This window comes from Taeniopygia guttata, chromosome 1, assembly GCF_048771995.1.
Source record: "Taeniopygia guttata chromosome 1, bTaeGut7.mat, whole genome shotgun sequence".
Taxonomy (NCBI): domain Eukaryota; kingdom Metazoa; phylum Chordata; class Aves; order Passeriformes; family Estrildidae; genus Taeniopygia; species Taeniopygia guttata.
Genome location: NC_133024.1, coordinates 25,177,951 through 25,192,937, shown reverse-complemented (window position 1 = coordinate 25,192,937; position 14,987 = coordinate 25,177,951). Strand labels below are relative to the sequence as shown.

General features: G+C 44.4%; 1 protein-coding gene across 3 annotated transcripts in view; it reads right to left on the bottom strand.

Moving 5' to 3' along the window:
* Positions 1–492: 492 nt before the first annotated feature.
* SLC22A15 (solute carrier family 22 member 15) overlaps positions 493–14,987 on the bottom strand; it is a 70,542-nt gene continuing 56,047 nt past the window's right edge. For all 3 annotated transcript variants that reach the window (XM_030266117.4, XM_030266124.4, XM_072925438.1), the window contains 4 exons: positions 13,501–13,792; positions 11,003–11,184; positions 10,066–10,260; positions 493–7,281 (listed from right to left, as the gene is read on the bottom strand). In XM_030266117.4, coding sequence (XP_030121977.1) covers positions 7,048–7,281; positions 10,066–10,260; positions 11,003–11,184; positions 13,501–13,792 — 903 coding nt within the window. In that variant the 3' untranslated portion in view covers positions 493–7,047. The remainder of the gene's footprint in view (positions 7,282–10,065; positions 10,261–11,002; positions 11,185–13,500; positions 13,793–14,987) is intronic.

Here is a 14,987-nt window from a genome sequence, read left to right as displayed (position 1 = left end):
GATCACAAGAAGACCTCCTAGATGTATATTCTCACTCTGGGGCTCCTACTGACTTTTGGAGGGTGCCTCCTGTCCCCAGATTGTTGGAGGACTCATAGGATGCTGTGCTGAATGCACTGGAACAGAAGGACCCAGGGAACAGCAGCTCAAGTCAAGGACCTGGACCTCCAGCACAGAGATAATAACTAAGTGGCTATTGCCAAGGGCAACCTCCTCCCAGAAGTACCACACTTCAGTGTACGTGCAGCTTTGGCCTCTGGCACCATTTACACCTGCTGAGCTTTCCTTTCCCATGCAAGCCCCCTCTTCAGGCCCTCATTTGGGAAAGAAAAGCAATGAGGGGCTGGTGGCTGCAGAGTTACTCCCTATTTCAAAGTGGGTGCTAAAACACTTCTGCTCAAAACTGAGCAGGGAGATAGGAAACAAACCCTCTCAGGCTGAGCCCCCTCAATCACTTTTAACCCTCCTTACCACCCTAAGCAGAGGCAACTCTGCACTGTCACACAAAATTAAACTTACTCTTTATTCTCCAGTCTAATCTCTGTCTCCACAATATGACCCTGAGGTTTAATCTGATTATGATCCTTCATATCACACTCTAACAAATGGCCCCAGCTGCCAAGCTAAGCCGTTTAATGAGATACTGTGTCAGTTATCAAACAAAAGGCAGAAGAGACACTGCAGACAAAGGCATTGCTTGCTCAGTCCCATCCCCAGGACGTGGGGCATGGGCTACAAGGAAACACTCCTGCAACTCATGTGGTGTTTCTTCTGTAAGGGGAAAAGACCTGCCCTTCTGCAAGAGTTTTGATGGAGAACTGTGCTCTATCAGGCAGGGTGGCAGATGCTCCATGACTGGCAGCTGTGAGATATGACCACAATGTTGTCTGGCCATGAGGGTCTGAATACAAGAAAGAGAAAATACAGTTTGTCTTTGGTCAGATGTTATTACATCTGATCCAAACACAAAAGCCCAAGACGCATCACATAGCAAATCAATATAGTTGTTTGTTAATCTAAATGCAATCAGACGCTTTTTTCCTTCCTGCCTAGATAAGACCCACCCTTCCCCCTCAGAACTGCAGCCAAAACATAATTCCCTCTCAGTGGCTAACGGCATTCATAAATTATGCTCAAGATCCATTATTTATTTAATCCTTTTTTGCTGCTATTGGCTCTGGTCACCGATCTGTTGCCTCTCCAGTCTATGGCATTTTAATGACACAGCTAGAAAACAGCCAAACTCTTCACTTAGTGGTAAAAACTGGATATGTGCTACAAAGAGGAATGGTGTCTACCACCAACTCAAGGGGAAGAAGTGTGGGAGAATTATAGGCCAGAGCTGATTGTAGCCTGGGGAAGGCAGTGAGGAACAGGCTGGAGCAGACTCATTGATTCTGGCCTGAGCTCAGGTCTTATGGAGATGATGAAGCTGTTGGCCCATGCCTCGGCAATGTGGTTCACTTCCAAGTCAACCAGAACACAGCAAGTCTTTCAACCAGCCTCACCTGGTTTGCCAAGGAAATAATTGATGACAGTTGCTCTTCCTTTCAAGTTGCAGTTGTTTTTTAAGTTGTTTAACTTGACCTCTGTGTGTCCTTTCCTCTTCAGTACAGGGGATATACTGCATGGATTAGTATTATCAATGTGACGTGCCATTACTGGAGATACTGATGAGACTCCATCTGGAAGGCTGCAAACCAGCCTGTTTATCTGTGCAGAGATGAATTACACTCAGTGTAGAGCAAGACTGGAACAGAGGTTTTATCACAGAGAAAAAGACCACAGAGTCTGGCACATCTAGTCATGCTCAGCTGAAGGCAAGGGAGTTTATGATTATCCTTGTGATGGTTGTACAGACAGCAAACCCCATGGAGGGAGAGCAGCAGCTTGATCTGTACTGGTACAAACCAGACTGCACTGGCTGTGGACACATCTAGGCTGAAAGTTCAAAGAAAGCTCCTAATCATCTGTGTGGGTCTGAAATAATCTGCCTGCCTCGGGAGCCACGGGCAAAGTATCTGCCTACCTTTGAAACTGCTCTTGGTTCATCTGGGGGAAAGGACCAGGAAGAGCAGCAGATGGATTTGGTAACTGATGACATTTCTCCCAGTCCTCACCCTTTTAAAATGGGATCCCAGGAATTCAACACTGATGTTCATTTCCTTAGTAATTTTTACCATGGATTTTAAAGAATGCCCTCTGAGCTGCATTTTTGTTTTGGTTCACTACTAACTTGAAACCGGACTTTTTTAAGGTCTCATGAATTAACCAAATTTTTCCCCTGGAATGTATTAGCTAGCCTCCTGGAGTTGCAGTGCATGCAGCCCTACTCTTCAGGTCCCCCAGCTGTGTTGGTGACAATACTGTCACCAGAAGGGGCTGTGGCCTGCCCCCTGCTGCTGGGATGTGCTGCAGGAGCACAGGGTGTAAGGCTGCCTGCAGTTGTGGCAGAAGAGGTTTGGCTGTTCAAGTTGCTGGATAACAAATGGTACCCATCTCCTCCAAGGCAACAGGAAAAGTGTGCTGGGCCAGATGCAACCGAGCCACGGCTTGGGATCAGGCTCTGGACCACCCTGAATGTAAAGTGGTGCCCTCCCAGGCTGAAGCAGGCTCAGTTCATGCTTCTCGGAGCTGCTGGTCTGTGTTGCTGCCGGATTCCAAGCGTGGCTTTTCTAAGAATGGAAACAAAAAGATATTAAGATTTTTAGTCCAGAAATCTTTAAGTGGCACAAGCCACAGTTTTGCAGCTGGTAATTACCACCACCCAGGGGAGCCTAGGAAGATGCCATTCTTTTTTCTAATCACTATAAAGCCTTTCAATTTGATTAGTTTTTTTCTTAATGCATTTCCTTGTAATTTCTTTTTGTGAAGATGCTAATGGTAAATTAGACAATCTTTCCTGTGAAAAATACACTCTGTACTCTCCATAAGCTTGGTCTCTGGTGGCATCTGTGCATTCTTCATCACCCATCCAGGAGATGCTTTCAAAGCCAGGTGCTGATCTTGTCCTTTCTTTCAGTTCAAAGATGCTGCTTGAAGCAGAACTGACAAGTACCTGTAACATGATGAAAGTGTTGTCCATTTCTGTGTGCTAAAATGGTTTGGGTCAGAACAGACTAAAAACACATTTGTTACCTGGAGCTGTTTAATTTCCTTTGAAATTGTGCATATTATTCCAGCCAGAGAAGTCAGATGCCAAGGAGGACAAGGGCACCACAGCCTCCTACAGCAATGGCACAGATTGGCCTGATAGGGTGAGTGGGATCTCTTACCATGATTTGAGCACTGGCAGCTGTGTCACTATCTCATGTGACATTGTAAGGCCCTCAGATGAGTGTTGGGGGTGAGGTATAATAATAAAAAAATATGTTTCTCCTCAAAACCAGAAATCCTAGCATTGGTAAACAGAAAAATATTTAGTGCGAAGGCAGAATTATCCTGCCTATCATCATCCATGTCCCAGCTTTGCTCAGAGAGGCCAGGCTGTTCCCACTGGGAACATAGCTTGCAAGGTGATTTAACTTCATTACTGGGCACCATTTCAAACTAAAGATGGAGTGTAAGTGATGGTGAGTAGATGGTCTGTAATGGCCTTTGTGTACACCTGGGTCCCATGAACTAAAAGAGAGTTGATGTGAAAAATAACCATTCCCACCAGACCCAAAGGGGTGGCATCAGAAAACTTGTTCCAAGAATTCATTTTTTTTTCTGGAGGAGGGAGAAAACAAGAGGGAGGCAGAGGAGCCTAAGGGGTAGGCACACATGAGAGTCATGGCCTAGCCCCATGGAGAGAGGGCAGGACCCTAATGGAGCAGGGCAGTGGCTATTCTTGCAAGTTCCCTCCTTCCCAGAGCCCTGCCTGCACTTTGCTTGTTGGTGCTTTCCCAATCGAAGGCTGTTGGGAATTACTGCAAGACTATCAGAAACAATAAATCCATACTCTGGCTCTTAAAGTGGCTTCCAGAATTCAGAGACTTTTTACTCAAGTCTTGCTATTTATTAGAAAGCTCCCCCATGGTCTCTTCTCTCCTTTTTGGCAACAGAATTCAGCATTAAATGAATCGAGCTCATTTGTCTCAGCTCGATGATAATAACAAGATACTGATTTTAAGAGCAAGATCCTGGATCGGTGTCTGTGTTTCAGAGAGATATTGCCCTCTAGTGACTAGAAGGCAGGCTGTGTAAAAAGACAAAACATAATGAGTTTTGTACAGTTTTGTATGTCAGAGCAACACATTCAATTGAAATTTCTAACAGACAGAGCTACGCTGACTGTGGCGAGTGCTGAGAATGCAGCAAAAACTCATGAAAGCAATGAAAAAGAGAGGGAGAGAAAATGGTCATCAGATTCCTTCCAGATGTTCTGAACCAAGAACTTTTGATTAAACTTACTTCAAGAAAGTCTATATTACTCCAGATGCTCACTTTAAAAAAAAGAAAAATTATAAATATGAAACATAAAACTTATTCTGTAGCCAAAACACAATGTGGTATCTTTTTTTGGAGGAAAATCTTGGGATGCGGCCATGATTTGCAGTCAGGTTTGGTGTAGAAGTGAAAAGCTATTTGCAGAAAGTTTACTGTGGTAAGAAATGTGATAAATATATTTGGCAAGTTTGGTTTTTTTTAGTAAGAGACCTCCTGCACAACTCTCCCACAATCACAAAAAATTGCCTCACAACAAAACCCCACACACCCAAGCAGACCTGCATGAGGTGATGTAAGATAGTATCTCAAAGATGTCTCTGAAAGAATTAATTCTTGTATTCAACTGCTTCCACAAACACATTAGTCCTTTCCTCAAAGCCTGTTCCCTTTGCCAGGGGTGAGCTGTATCACATCTTGCTGTTCTGGAGAAAAAGCTGTAGGACTGTTCCTGTGTCTTTGTGGTCAGTAGTAATGTACCTTCCATGTTTAAGTGGTGACAAGGATACTTTCTGCAGCAGCATATGCTACCTGATGCATTTGCTTGTGTAAAAAAGAAGAAAACAGAGCAAAAACTGATCAGACTTGGCTCAAAGCAGGGGTCCATGGTTCTGTGCTTATTTCCTGGCTTTGCTGACTCATTCCTGGCTGTAAGAGGCTGCCACCCTGGCAGAGCAGTGGAACACTCCACGTCACGGCTGCGCAGCACACGGTGCATGCCCATGGTTTTGCTTCACAGCAGGCTGTGAAGCCCAACAGCTGAGGACTGATACACAGCTGCATCCAAGTTGAGCTATCACCATTGAAACTTTTTTTCCCACCCAGCTATAAAGGGAAATAAATTCTTCAACAGCCAAAACTAAATCCCACAAGAACCATACATCAGAGCAGTAAAATATTAAATTTGGGATTAACAGCTCTGAATGTTTTGCACTATCCTCGAACAGTTTGAATTGTTTTTGCCCTCCAAACTTCAGAAGCCAGCCTTTCAACCACAAGACAAAATCAAGATGAAACAGGAGACATTACTTCATTGCCACAGCTGTCTGACTCTGCCTGGCAGATTGGCATTTCCTTGTGCTTTAATGAAACAGCTCAACTTACAGGAAACAGAAAAGCCACACTTGAACAGGAGGTGTCATCATGAAACTGACACTTGTGTCCCATTTAGGGAGCCTGGAGAACAAAGGTTTAGCAAGAGAAGTTAACTGCTTGAAACAGTTCCACACAACACAGTTACCCATGTGGAAAAGCGACTTGGAGGTTATTCTGAGGATCGGAGCAACGCGGGTGCCAGTTTACATGGTGGGATCAGGTCTATACATGGTGAGTCTGATGCAGGAGACACGACCAGACCAGGACCACACAGCTGGGATCCTTCCTGACCCATATTCACTCTGCTGAAGAAACTGTAGGAGTCAGCCTGCTCCAGAGGCAGCGGCTGCGCTGGAGACGCGTGGCTGTACCGCAGTCTGCCACGACGGGGAGACACCACGCCGCAGATGCGCCTTGTGCAGCTTCCTGGAGCGTGGGATGCAAATCCCACCTTGGCAAAGGACTTGTTTACTTTCCTGCACAGATGTGACAAAAAAACCCCACCAAACCAAACCCAAATCCCCGCCCTGTCTTGGTTTAGTTTCAGCGATTTAATAACATTAAACCCAGCATTCTTTATATTAATTCTAAAGCTTTGTTCTTTTGAAATACTAAAATCCATTTTCTTTTGAAACATCCACAAAATTAAAAGCACTGGGGTTCTTGGAGCTAAAAGCCTTTGAAGAATATTCTCCTTCTGCACTGCACCTAAAAATAGGTGGGTGTTAACAACTAGGGAAAGACCTGCTCTTTGTCCAGCCTGCTGGATAGAGCTGGGGATGGGAGTGAAATCTGCTCTGCCAAAGCCCCCTGATTGTATGGCACTAACACAACTGGCAAAGGCAAACATGAAAAAGACATATTTGAAGCAATTGGAAGAAAAATATAAGTGGAGGAGAGAAAAAAGAAGAGGCAAAACCCACTGCTCCTCTTCTTGCTTCCATTGATCTCTTCAACACTAGCAGCATGGTTAAATTCCTACTAGATTCCTACTGGAGCAGGATCTCACTGAACTGAATTTCCTCTGAGAAAGCTTCCAGCTTCAGAATACCTCAGAAATGTTCCTCTGCCCCTCTGCAGAGCTGGCCTGTGAGGTAAGCAGGCAATTAAACCCGCTGTCCTTGTGAGAAAGGTGACTGCAGCAACAATACATGGGCTAGGTTACAGAGGCAGCAGAGCGAGACTCATTTGTGCTGCCTTTCAGCTTAGGTGCCACAAGACTGGAAACACAGAACAAGGCAGTTGCCTGCTCTGACTGACACACAAAGTTGGGTTTCACTGGCTGTAGCTTCCAGGCAGGCTGTCACTGTTGAAAGCAAATTAGATCAGCTGGGCATCAAGTGATACCTCCCATCAGTTTTCAGCGCCCACCGCTGCCAGCTCGACACTTCTCTTTAGCGCTGCATGTGCCAACTCTCTCACAGAGCCAGCTGCAACATCTACTGGAAGGACACGGGGGGTAACCACAGGTGGGGAGAGGAGCTGGGGGATCTACTCAGGCTTGGGGCAAGACCTTTGCCTGCCTTAGTCCAGGCAGAAAACAGGGTTCTCCAAGAAGACTGCCAGCTTGCTGGCCACCAGGTCCAGGTCACTGGTGTTGGCATATTTGAGCAGATTGGTGTTCTTGAGAAAGTAATGCTTGAGGAAGTGCTGGCTTACACACTTGTGCAGCTTCTGTACCAGCCTCAGAAAGGCTTCAGGGAAGCAGCGCCAATCCTTGGTGCGTGGGTATTTTTCACACGTCCAGAATAGCACTGTCTGCAAGAAGCAGATGGGAGAGAAGATGTGTTAGAGGTTCTGTCGAGGGCTCGCACAGCTTACTAAGGCACTTTTAGTGCTGGTAAATGGCTGACAGCCTTGGAAATCACACAGACACATGCTGCTACCTCCCTGTGGTAACGTTTCTGCAATGGAGGGATCCCAAATGACCAGGAAGAGCAGCTCAGAGGTGCCTGGTTCTCCCCAGAGGAGCCACTCTCCACTGACTGAGCCAGGAGCCCAAGGAATATGATGTCACTAAAAGAATCTTGGCCTATTTGCCATCCTCCAGCAGGAGGTTCTGTAGAAATGCCAGGCATTTTAAGCTGTAGAAAATGGCCTATTATGCAAGGGTAGAAGCCAGTAGATGCAAAGAGGGACAGAGCATAATGAGATCAACATAATTATTTGTTAGCTTCAGCTGTATTTGTGCTGAAGATACACGAAGATTGCATCCTGAACAGACTGAGATTCCAAGAAGCTATTGCAGGTGCAAGGCTTGCTTTCTGCTCAAATGCTGCCTGTTTTTTTCTGACATGTGATACTTTACTTCATGTTCTATGTTCTATTCCTCCAAAATTATTTTATGCAATTTAACATTTGAGAAATACATAGTTAAAATAACAAAATGCATATGATCGTTGCTCTTATAATATTATTTTTACACTGCCTATGTTGCATTTTCTGACTTTTCCATGACTGAGAATTTTCTCACGGACCTTAGACTTACTTTATCAAAAAATCTGTACTGACTGCCTTGGTCAGCCTGAAATAACATTTTAAAGTACAAAATCACCCATTCAGTGTTCAATAATTCTGCTAAGTTCCTTAACTGTCCTCTGAATCCCAATTTTATTTTGCAAATTCAGCTACCCAAAAAGAGACTCACAGACATTTTGAGAGGTGGCAGAACCACAGCCTTCAACAATGTCTGTTTCTACAGAGGTAGAATTTAATCTATAGTTGTACTGCTGACAAATTTATTCTCAAACAGTTTTTCAAATGTGAAATTTTTTTTTGTTCACAGCTGCAATAACCACAAAGCCTTTTCTTGAATGTCACCAGGGAACAAAGACAGTGAGGAATTAAAGCTGTAACTCTCTGAGAGCTGCTCCTTGAAGACTTGCAGAGTAGTTACCTTCTGACACACTGAAACTACTTCAGAAGGCAGCAGTTGCAATGAAGTTTCTGGAGGCAAGGAAAACAGTGATGCTTTTTCAGTCAGGAGCCCAAACAAGTGATTTATCCCCAGTATTCATGTCCCTAACTTCCAGCTCTCTACCAACAGCATAGAGTTTGCTTTCAGAATGTACCTAGATCTTTTTGAAATTCCAGATCTCAAGCTTCATTCCTATGCAGGTAAGAAAAAGAAGGGCAGCTACATGGTCCTCTCTGGCTTTCAGAGCTCCTGGTAGGCAGATTTCCTCTGTCACAGAGGATCTTGTATAATCCTAATTGGTGGATACCTCTGACAGGGGCAACCTGAGAATTTGTGAAGAAACAGGGGGAACATGAGAATGTGAAGAAACTTAACATTAAGCCTCTGCTCAACTGCTGGTTTAACCACCGACTGTTTCTCTCATTTTTCTTTTCATTTTTTACTGTTTTTCTTTCTAATGTGAGTAACTTTGAAAAATTCTTTCTGTCTGGTAAACCAATCCTCTCTCACTGTAAAAGCCGGAACTATAGTTACAGTAAAGAATTTAAGAGCTTCTAAATAGTTTCCTACTTTGATCAAGAGTCCATGCAACAGCACTTCCTGCACATCTGCTCCTTCAGCCAGGGAAAAACATTGTTCCTAATGGTTAAATATTTTTCCACTTTGTCTTACATATGACAGTTTTCCCACTAGGTAGTTCTTAGAGGCACTGAGGAGTTTTGCATTCAGCTAAGCTCTAATCAGCCTCACTAATTATTTTTTAATTCCATCTTGACTTAGAGTAGTGCCATGACTGTAACAGCATTTGATGGTCACCAGCTTTTTCTTTAGGAGGAATCTTAGCATTGCATCTGGTTTTGGACACCAAAAGATCAGTAACTACTGCATGAATCTAATGGCTTGAGGCTTCAAGGTGGGAAAAGTACAGCCTCTCCCTGACAACTCCAGGAGGAAGAAGTCCCAGAAAACAGGATCTTTAATCTATAATCTAACACATGGTGCTGCCTGTGGCACAATGGTGTCTGCAGCTGTCACATGTGGGGACACAGTAATAGCAGGGTCTTGTCTCTCTTCTTCACAAATCTTGTTTGAAGCCATCTTGAACCCTGAAATAGGTGCAGGGAGGATGCCACCACATCTTTAACTCCTTCTTCCCTTCCTACCCCAAGCGAAACACCACCAGAACTGTAGTTTTCACCTAATTCATTAATAATGCTCACCTAAGACAGTTTTGTTTGGTGCATATCCACAAAGAAAAAAAGCACCATCTTCCCTCAGAGAGACAGATGGATATAGATGGCTGGGATAGACAAGAAGCAGGAAGTAAGTGTGCAATTACAGACAACGGTACAACGTGAAGTCAAAACAGAGGAAGGGCCTCAACTCTATTTATGTTGCTGCAATCATAATGTTCCTCCAGGCCTTAGTTCCTTATTGAAGTTTGGAACACATATTCAGTGAACCCTTGCCACCATAAAGCAATGAAAAGGTACAGCAGTTTTGACAGTTACCTTAGAAGTTACACAGACACTACAGTGACTTACACCACAACATTCTGACATTACCGGATGGAAGCCACTGCAACAGATCCCGTCACTGTATGTAGGTATCAGGGTGATGCCTACCTGGAGGTGATAAGCTGTGATGACAGGCTTATTCCCAGCACACCAGACATCTTCCTTCATCTGCCTCATGACCCTGAAGCATTTCATGCGACAACCACCATCTTCATCCAGTCCCTCCATGAGGATGCGCTCAGCACGGGAGAAGCACAGCTGCCAGTGGTAATTGGAGCGGGCCAGGAGGTCGAAACCCAGCGACTGTGGAACGACAGGGGAAGTGTGACAGCAGATCAGAGGCAAACTTCTCCCAGCAATGCAGACACAGGTTACAAAAGCATGTTAGCAGAGATAGCAAACATGAGGTGCACTCCCTTCTTAATTCTTAGTTGAATAAACACACATTTTGCATTGTTTCCTTGTGTGCTGGTATCAATTACTGCAGGGAGATCCTGTTCTACAGCCATCAGGCACAGTACCAGCAGTGCCACTAAAGCAGAGGTACAGCTCTGCAGGCACTTTGCTGTGCAGCAGGAGGTTGTGCATAAGAGGGGAGCAGGACTGGAAGGTAGAATGGGACCTGCAGGAACTTGGCAGCTGGGGCTGAGCTGAAGTGCCAGAATTCAGCCATAAGTGTTGTAGGGAAAGATGGGATTGAGCTGGAGGGAAAACTGCAAGACACCAGCCTATTTGCTGAAGTCTTACATGAAGCAGAGCAAGAATGATGCACGTCAGAGCTGTGTGATGCAGGCAGAACTGTTTGCTAGAGACTCACACAATAAAAAGTTAATTCAGATTTTTCTATAGAATTCACCATTGTAAGGGGGGAAACAAAATCCAAATAAATTCTGACAGAATATTTCGAAACACTGCTTCTCTCTTTAGAGAATACATCTTCTAACCCTACTGCCATCACCATACAGTTCTTCCTTTGGAAAAACACTGTCGGACACCTGAGAGGTAAATTCCATGCCAGAGTTAAGGGTGTTTTTACACTGTTTACCTTGATGCATTGCACTTTTTCCTGAGAAGGCCAACGCTTAAGGCAGCGAGGCCACCGGGCTTTCTCGGGCCAGCACGTTGGAATCTCCACAGCAGGGACCAGCTCCACCTCAACCTGGGATTCTGACGTCTCCACAGCCACCCGGACCACTGAGCTGAAGCTCTCCAGCACTGTCACTTTACCTGTGAAAAGACAACAAGAGAAGAAAATATAGATAAAAAGGTCCTTTTCTACAAACCAAGCAAGAGGCTGTCTAGGACCTTGCAGCTCTATTGCTCTGTCTTAACACTTTCTCCTCAATAACACATGAAGACTGTAACAAAAGCCTAAATCTATATAAGTCTATCCTAGGGAAGTAGAACAGGAAGATGAAAGAACAATGTTCTTAACTTTACACTCAATTATCATGCTTTTTTTTTTTTTTTTTTTTTTTCATTTGTGGGTCCTCTTAAACCCTAGGATTAGGTTCTTGAAAATAAAGCTAGACAAGTGGTGCAACCTAACATTTCTAATGGTATACTACAAGGAGATCACTGCAGATTGGAGAGGACCAGATGAACACTCCCAATCTGAAGATGCTCTTCTTCCTTCAGAGAACCTAAGATCAGACCCATGCCAGATCACACTTACCACTGCCAGTCATTCAGAATGTTTTGTGGGGTATCTGTAAAGTTTATTTCTGGAGATGCACTTGCACAGGAGACAATGCCAGAATTTATAGTCTGTTGTGTAGAGCAGTCACACAGAAAAGGCTAACTGCTACATCACTGCAAGTGCTGAGTGTTAAGGAGAGTTAGTTCCAAGGGGATTTGCAGGAAAGAAGTTTCCTCAGCGTTAAAGAAGAGTGGCTCATCTCCAGGAACACCATGATCTAAGAGTACAGAAAGGAAAGCAAGCTGCAACTAATGGACTCTGTTGGTCCAGTTGAGTTCATGGAAGAAGTTTCTGTCCCAGTCACTCTGGCAGGATCATTGTCCCTTCAGCTCTGCCATCTGAGCCAACTGCATGTTCATCCTCTGACCCACTGAAGTGAAAGGCTGAGCAGATGAACATACACACTTTATAGAGCAGTGTGTTATCCCATCTCATTTTGACTGGCATGTACTAAGGAGCAATTCATGGGGTGAATTAGCTTACCATGCAAAGAGTAGAGTCCATCCCAACCAAAACTTCATTAACCTCAGAAAATCTATGTGCTACTTCCCTGCTGAGCCAAGCCTGGCATCAAAACAGGAACTGTTGTGTACCCAAGCTCCCAACAAGGATCCCTAGCAGCTGAAAGGTGTTAGAGCAACCACTGTGTCAGCATGTAAATATGTTCATAGCATTTCCAAAAGCATTGCAATGCTTATACCTATTTTTCCACTAATGAAAAGTGAGACATTTCAAAAACTGATTTAGCTGGTATTGAAATAATTAAAAAACAGGGAAGCAAAGAAATCAGTGAAGTTTTTCTGTAACTTTAGCCATACTGTGGGATGAATGAAGTCCATTCTTCACATTAAAAACCAAAAATGGTAATTGCTTCTCTGGACTTCATCTTAGCTCATCTCCTCTCAGTGGACCTTACACAAAAGGCATCAGAATCATCAACCCAAACAACCTCTCTGGGGTCCTTGCAAGTACCTTTCCTGCAACACTCAATTTTCACTCAAAAACTTGATGTGATTGCTGCCCAACACAAAAACTTTCACATAAGTAAAGTCTCAGAAGCAAGCCTGTTCCAGCTGGTCTTTCTTGTGAGCCTCAATGGTGAAATTTCATTCCTACCCACCTTTCCATTCCTGTGATAACAAGTATTTCCTGAAAAAAATGCTATTATCTACCAGAGCTTGACTTTAACTCTTTTATTTTTTTCCTGTGACTACGATTCAGAGTGCAATCAGATGAGTGGAAATAGCTTCTATTGCTCTGAAATATAGAAGATGCATTAGGCTACTGATGAGTGAAGGCATTCTGGAAACATGCTATGGGAAGAGGCACCACAGGAGGAGCCTGGACACTGGGGAAAAGAGCTCTTGTCCAACATATTTTGCTTCAGTAGAAGTCCTTCTACTTAGTTCCCACCATCCCATGCTGTGGGAAATCTGTGGGCAGCTATCTTCAAACATGTTTTTCTCTGATGTACACATCTTTCCAGTACCCAATTTTCCTATACTACCTTCCTCAATAATTTAAATATATTGCAGGTGCTGTAGTAGAGATTTTTTTTTCCCAAATAAACTCCTAAATGTTCTAAAAATCTAGGCTGCCTCTCAGTTGAACTGCCACGGTGATGTTGCTGGAGACCCTACCCAAGTTCCTAAGAAGGGAGAAACATCTTGGGTACAAAGAGCCCCAGAACTAATGAATTCTATCTTCAGTGCAGGTCTGTGTACGTCACTGCAATCACTTGAAGGCTTCCTGGTTTTGGAGAGTTTTGCTCAGCTTCTGACCATGCAAGGCAAACACTCTGTGTGTGTGATGGCTTCCCTCACACCTGTCCCCACCAAACTCACTGGAGAGGTTACAGGAGACAATCGACTTCTCCACCAGCTCCCGGAAGACGATGAGGACTTTGGCTGGAACCAGATCACCTTCGATGTTCACGTCCTCTTCATGCCACTGCTGAAGGCTTTTTGAGAACTGCTCCACCTCCAGCCACTGATGCAATTCCTCAGGGTCCCGCACGGAGGAGAGGAGCTTGGCTCCATTCACGGTGTAATAGCGCCAGTGCCGTACCTGGCATTCCCTGTAGCCGGTCAGGCCACGCAGAGGAACTGTGATGAGGAACTGGCTGGGTGCTAAGACCTAGGAGAGTTCAGAGAGATTGAGAGAGGAGACAAGGGCAGATCCATGAGCTAAAGTAAGGAAAACAGGGTTGAGGACGTACTAGGTAAAACTGGGGGCTTTGAAAAGAAGGACAAACTATGATGGGACTAACTGAACACAGCCAGGACTTGTCCAAGGGTTACCTTGGAGGCATGCAGACTAAAAGGAAATTGTCTTAGAAGGTGTCTGATGTGAAGCTCTTAGAAGAAAAGAGCTCACTGGCCGATTTGCCACCACACCTGCCATGCTTTCCCCCTTTTCTTGTTATTTCTAGTCTGCAATTGATGAGATGTAATCACCAGCAGCTTCCAAGAAGCAGGAAGGCATGAGAAAATATGTTTTGAGATCCAGCCAAGGGAAACCCAAATAGTGGTAGTTATTATCTCAGAATTGTCACTTGAGATAAGCCAGAGTCCAATGCTAGTCATAACTATGGCAAAAAGTTCACCTTTCTGATCTCTTTCAAAGTCCATGACAGACATTAGCAAAAGAAGGCTATGGCCCATTCATTTTAGAAGTGTTTCAAGTGTTTCTGTTTGACTGGCCTTTAAAGGGACAGAGACATAAGGCAAGTGACATGCCTGAGCCTACACAGACAGTGTCACGCCCAGAAATAAGTCCAGGTTTTGGCCAGCTGTAATGTATGGAACTGCATCTCCTGATAAGCATGACAGAAACAGTGTAAAGATGGAGGCAGCAACCAATGGACAAGGAAGCCTTAAAGAGGCTTGTTTGCAAGGCAGTTCATTTGCCTCACTTGGGGAACAACCATTTTCCAATAAAAAGCAATTCTGAGATGGTATTTGCAAGGAAAGAATGAGGTGACTCAAATACCACAAAACATCATGTCTGGCCCAGGGCATAGCCAGACATGTCCAAGTGCTACTTTGGAAGCATCTGGCAGTTGTGGTTCCAGAAGGGGTGTTCCAAGTCCTCAGATTTTTACCATGTTGGCTTAGGAACTTTTCAAGCCCACTTGATACCAAGCCTAACTTACAGGGGCATAAGTAAGGTGAAGCTGCTGCATGAGCAGGATGTGAAGTGACAGCCACTGCTGCAAGGTGGTTACACCCATGGTGAACGAAACATTGCTTATCACTCTCCTGTAATAATCCAAAACACTCTGGTAGCCTTCCTCAGCTCAGTTGATTTAAAGTATTACCACAGAGGTGCC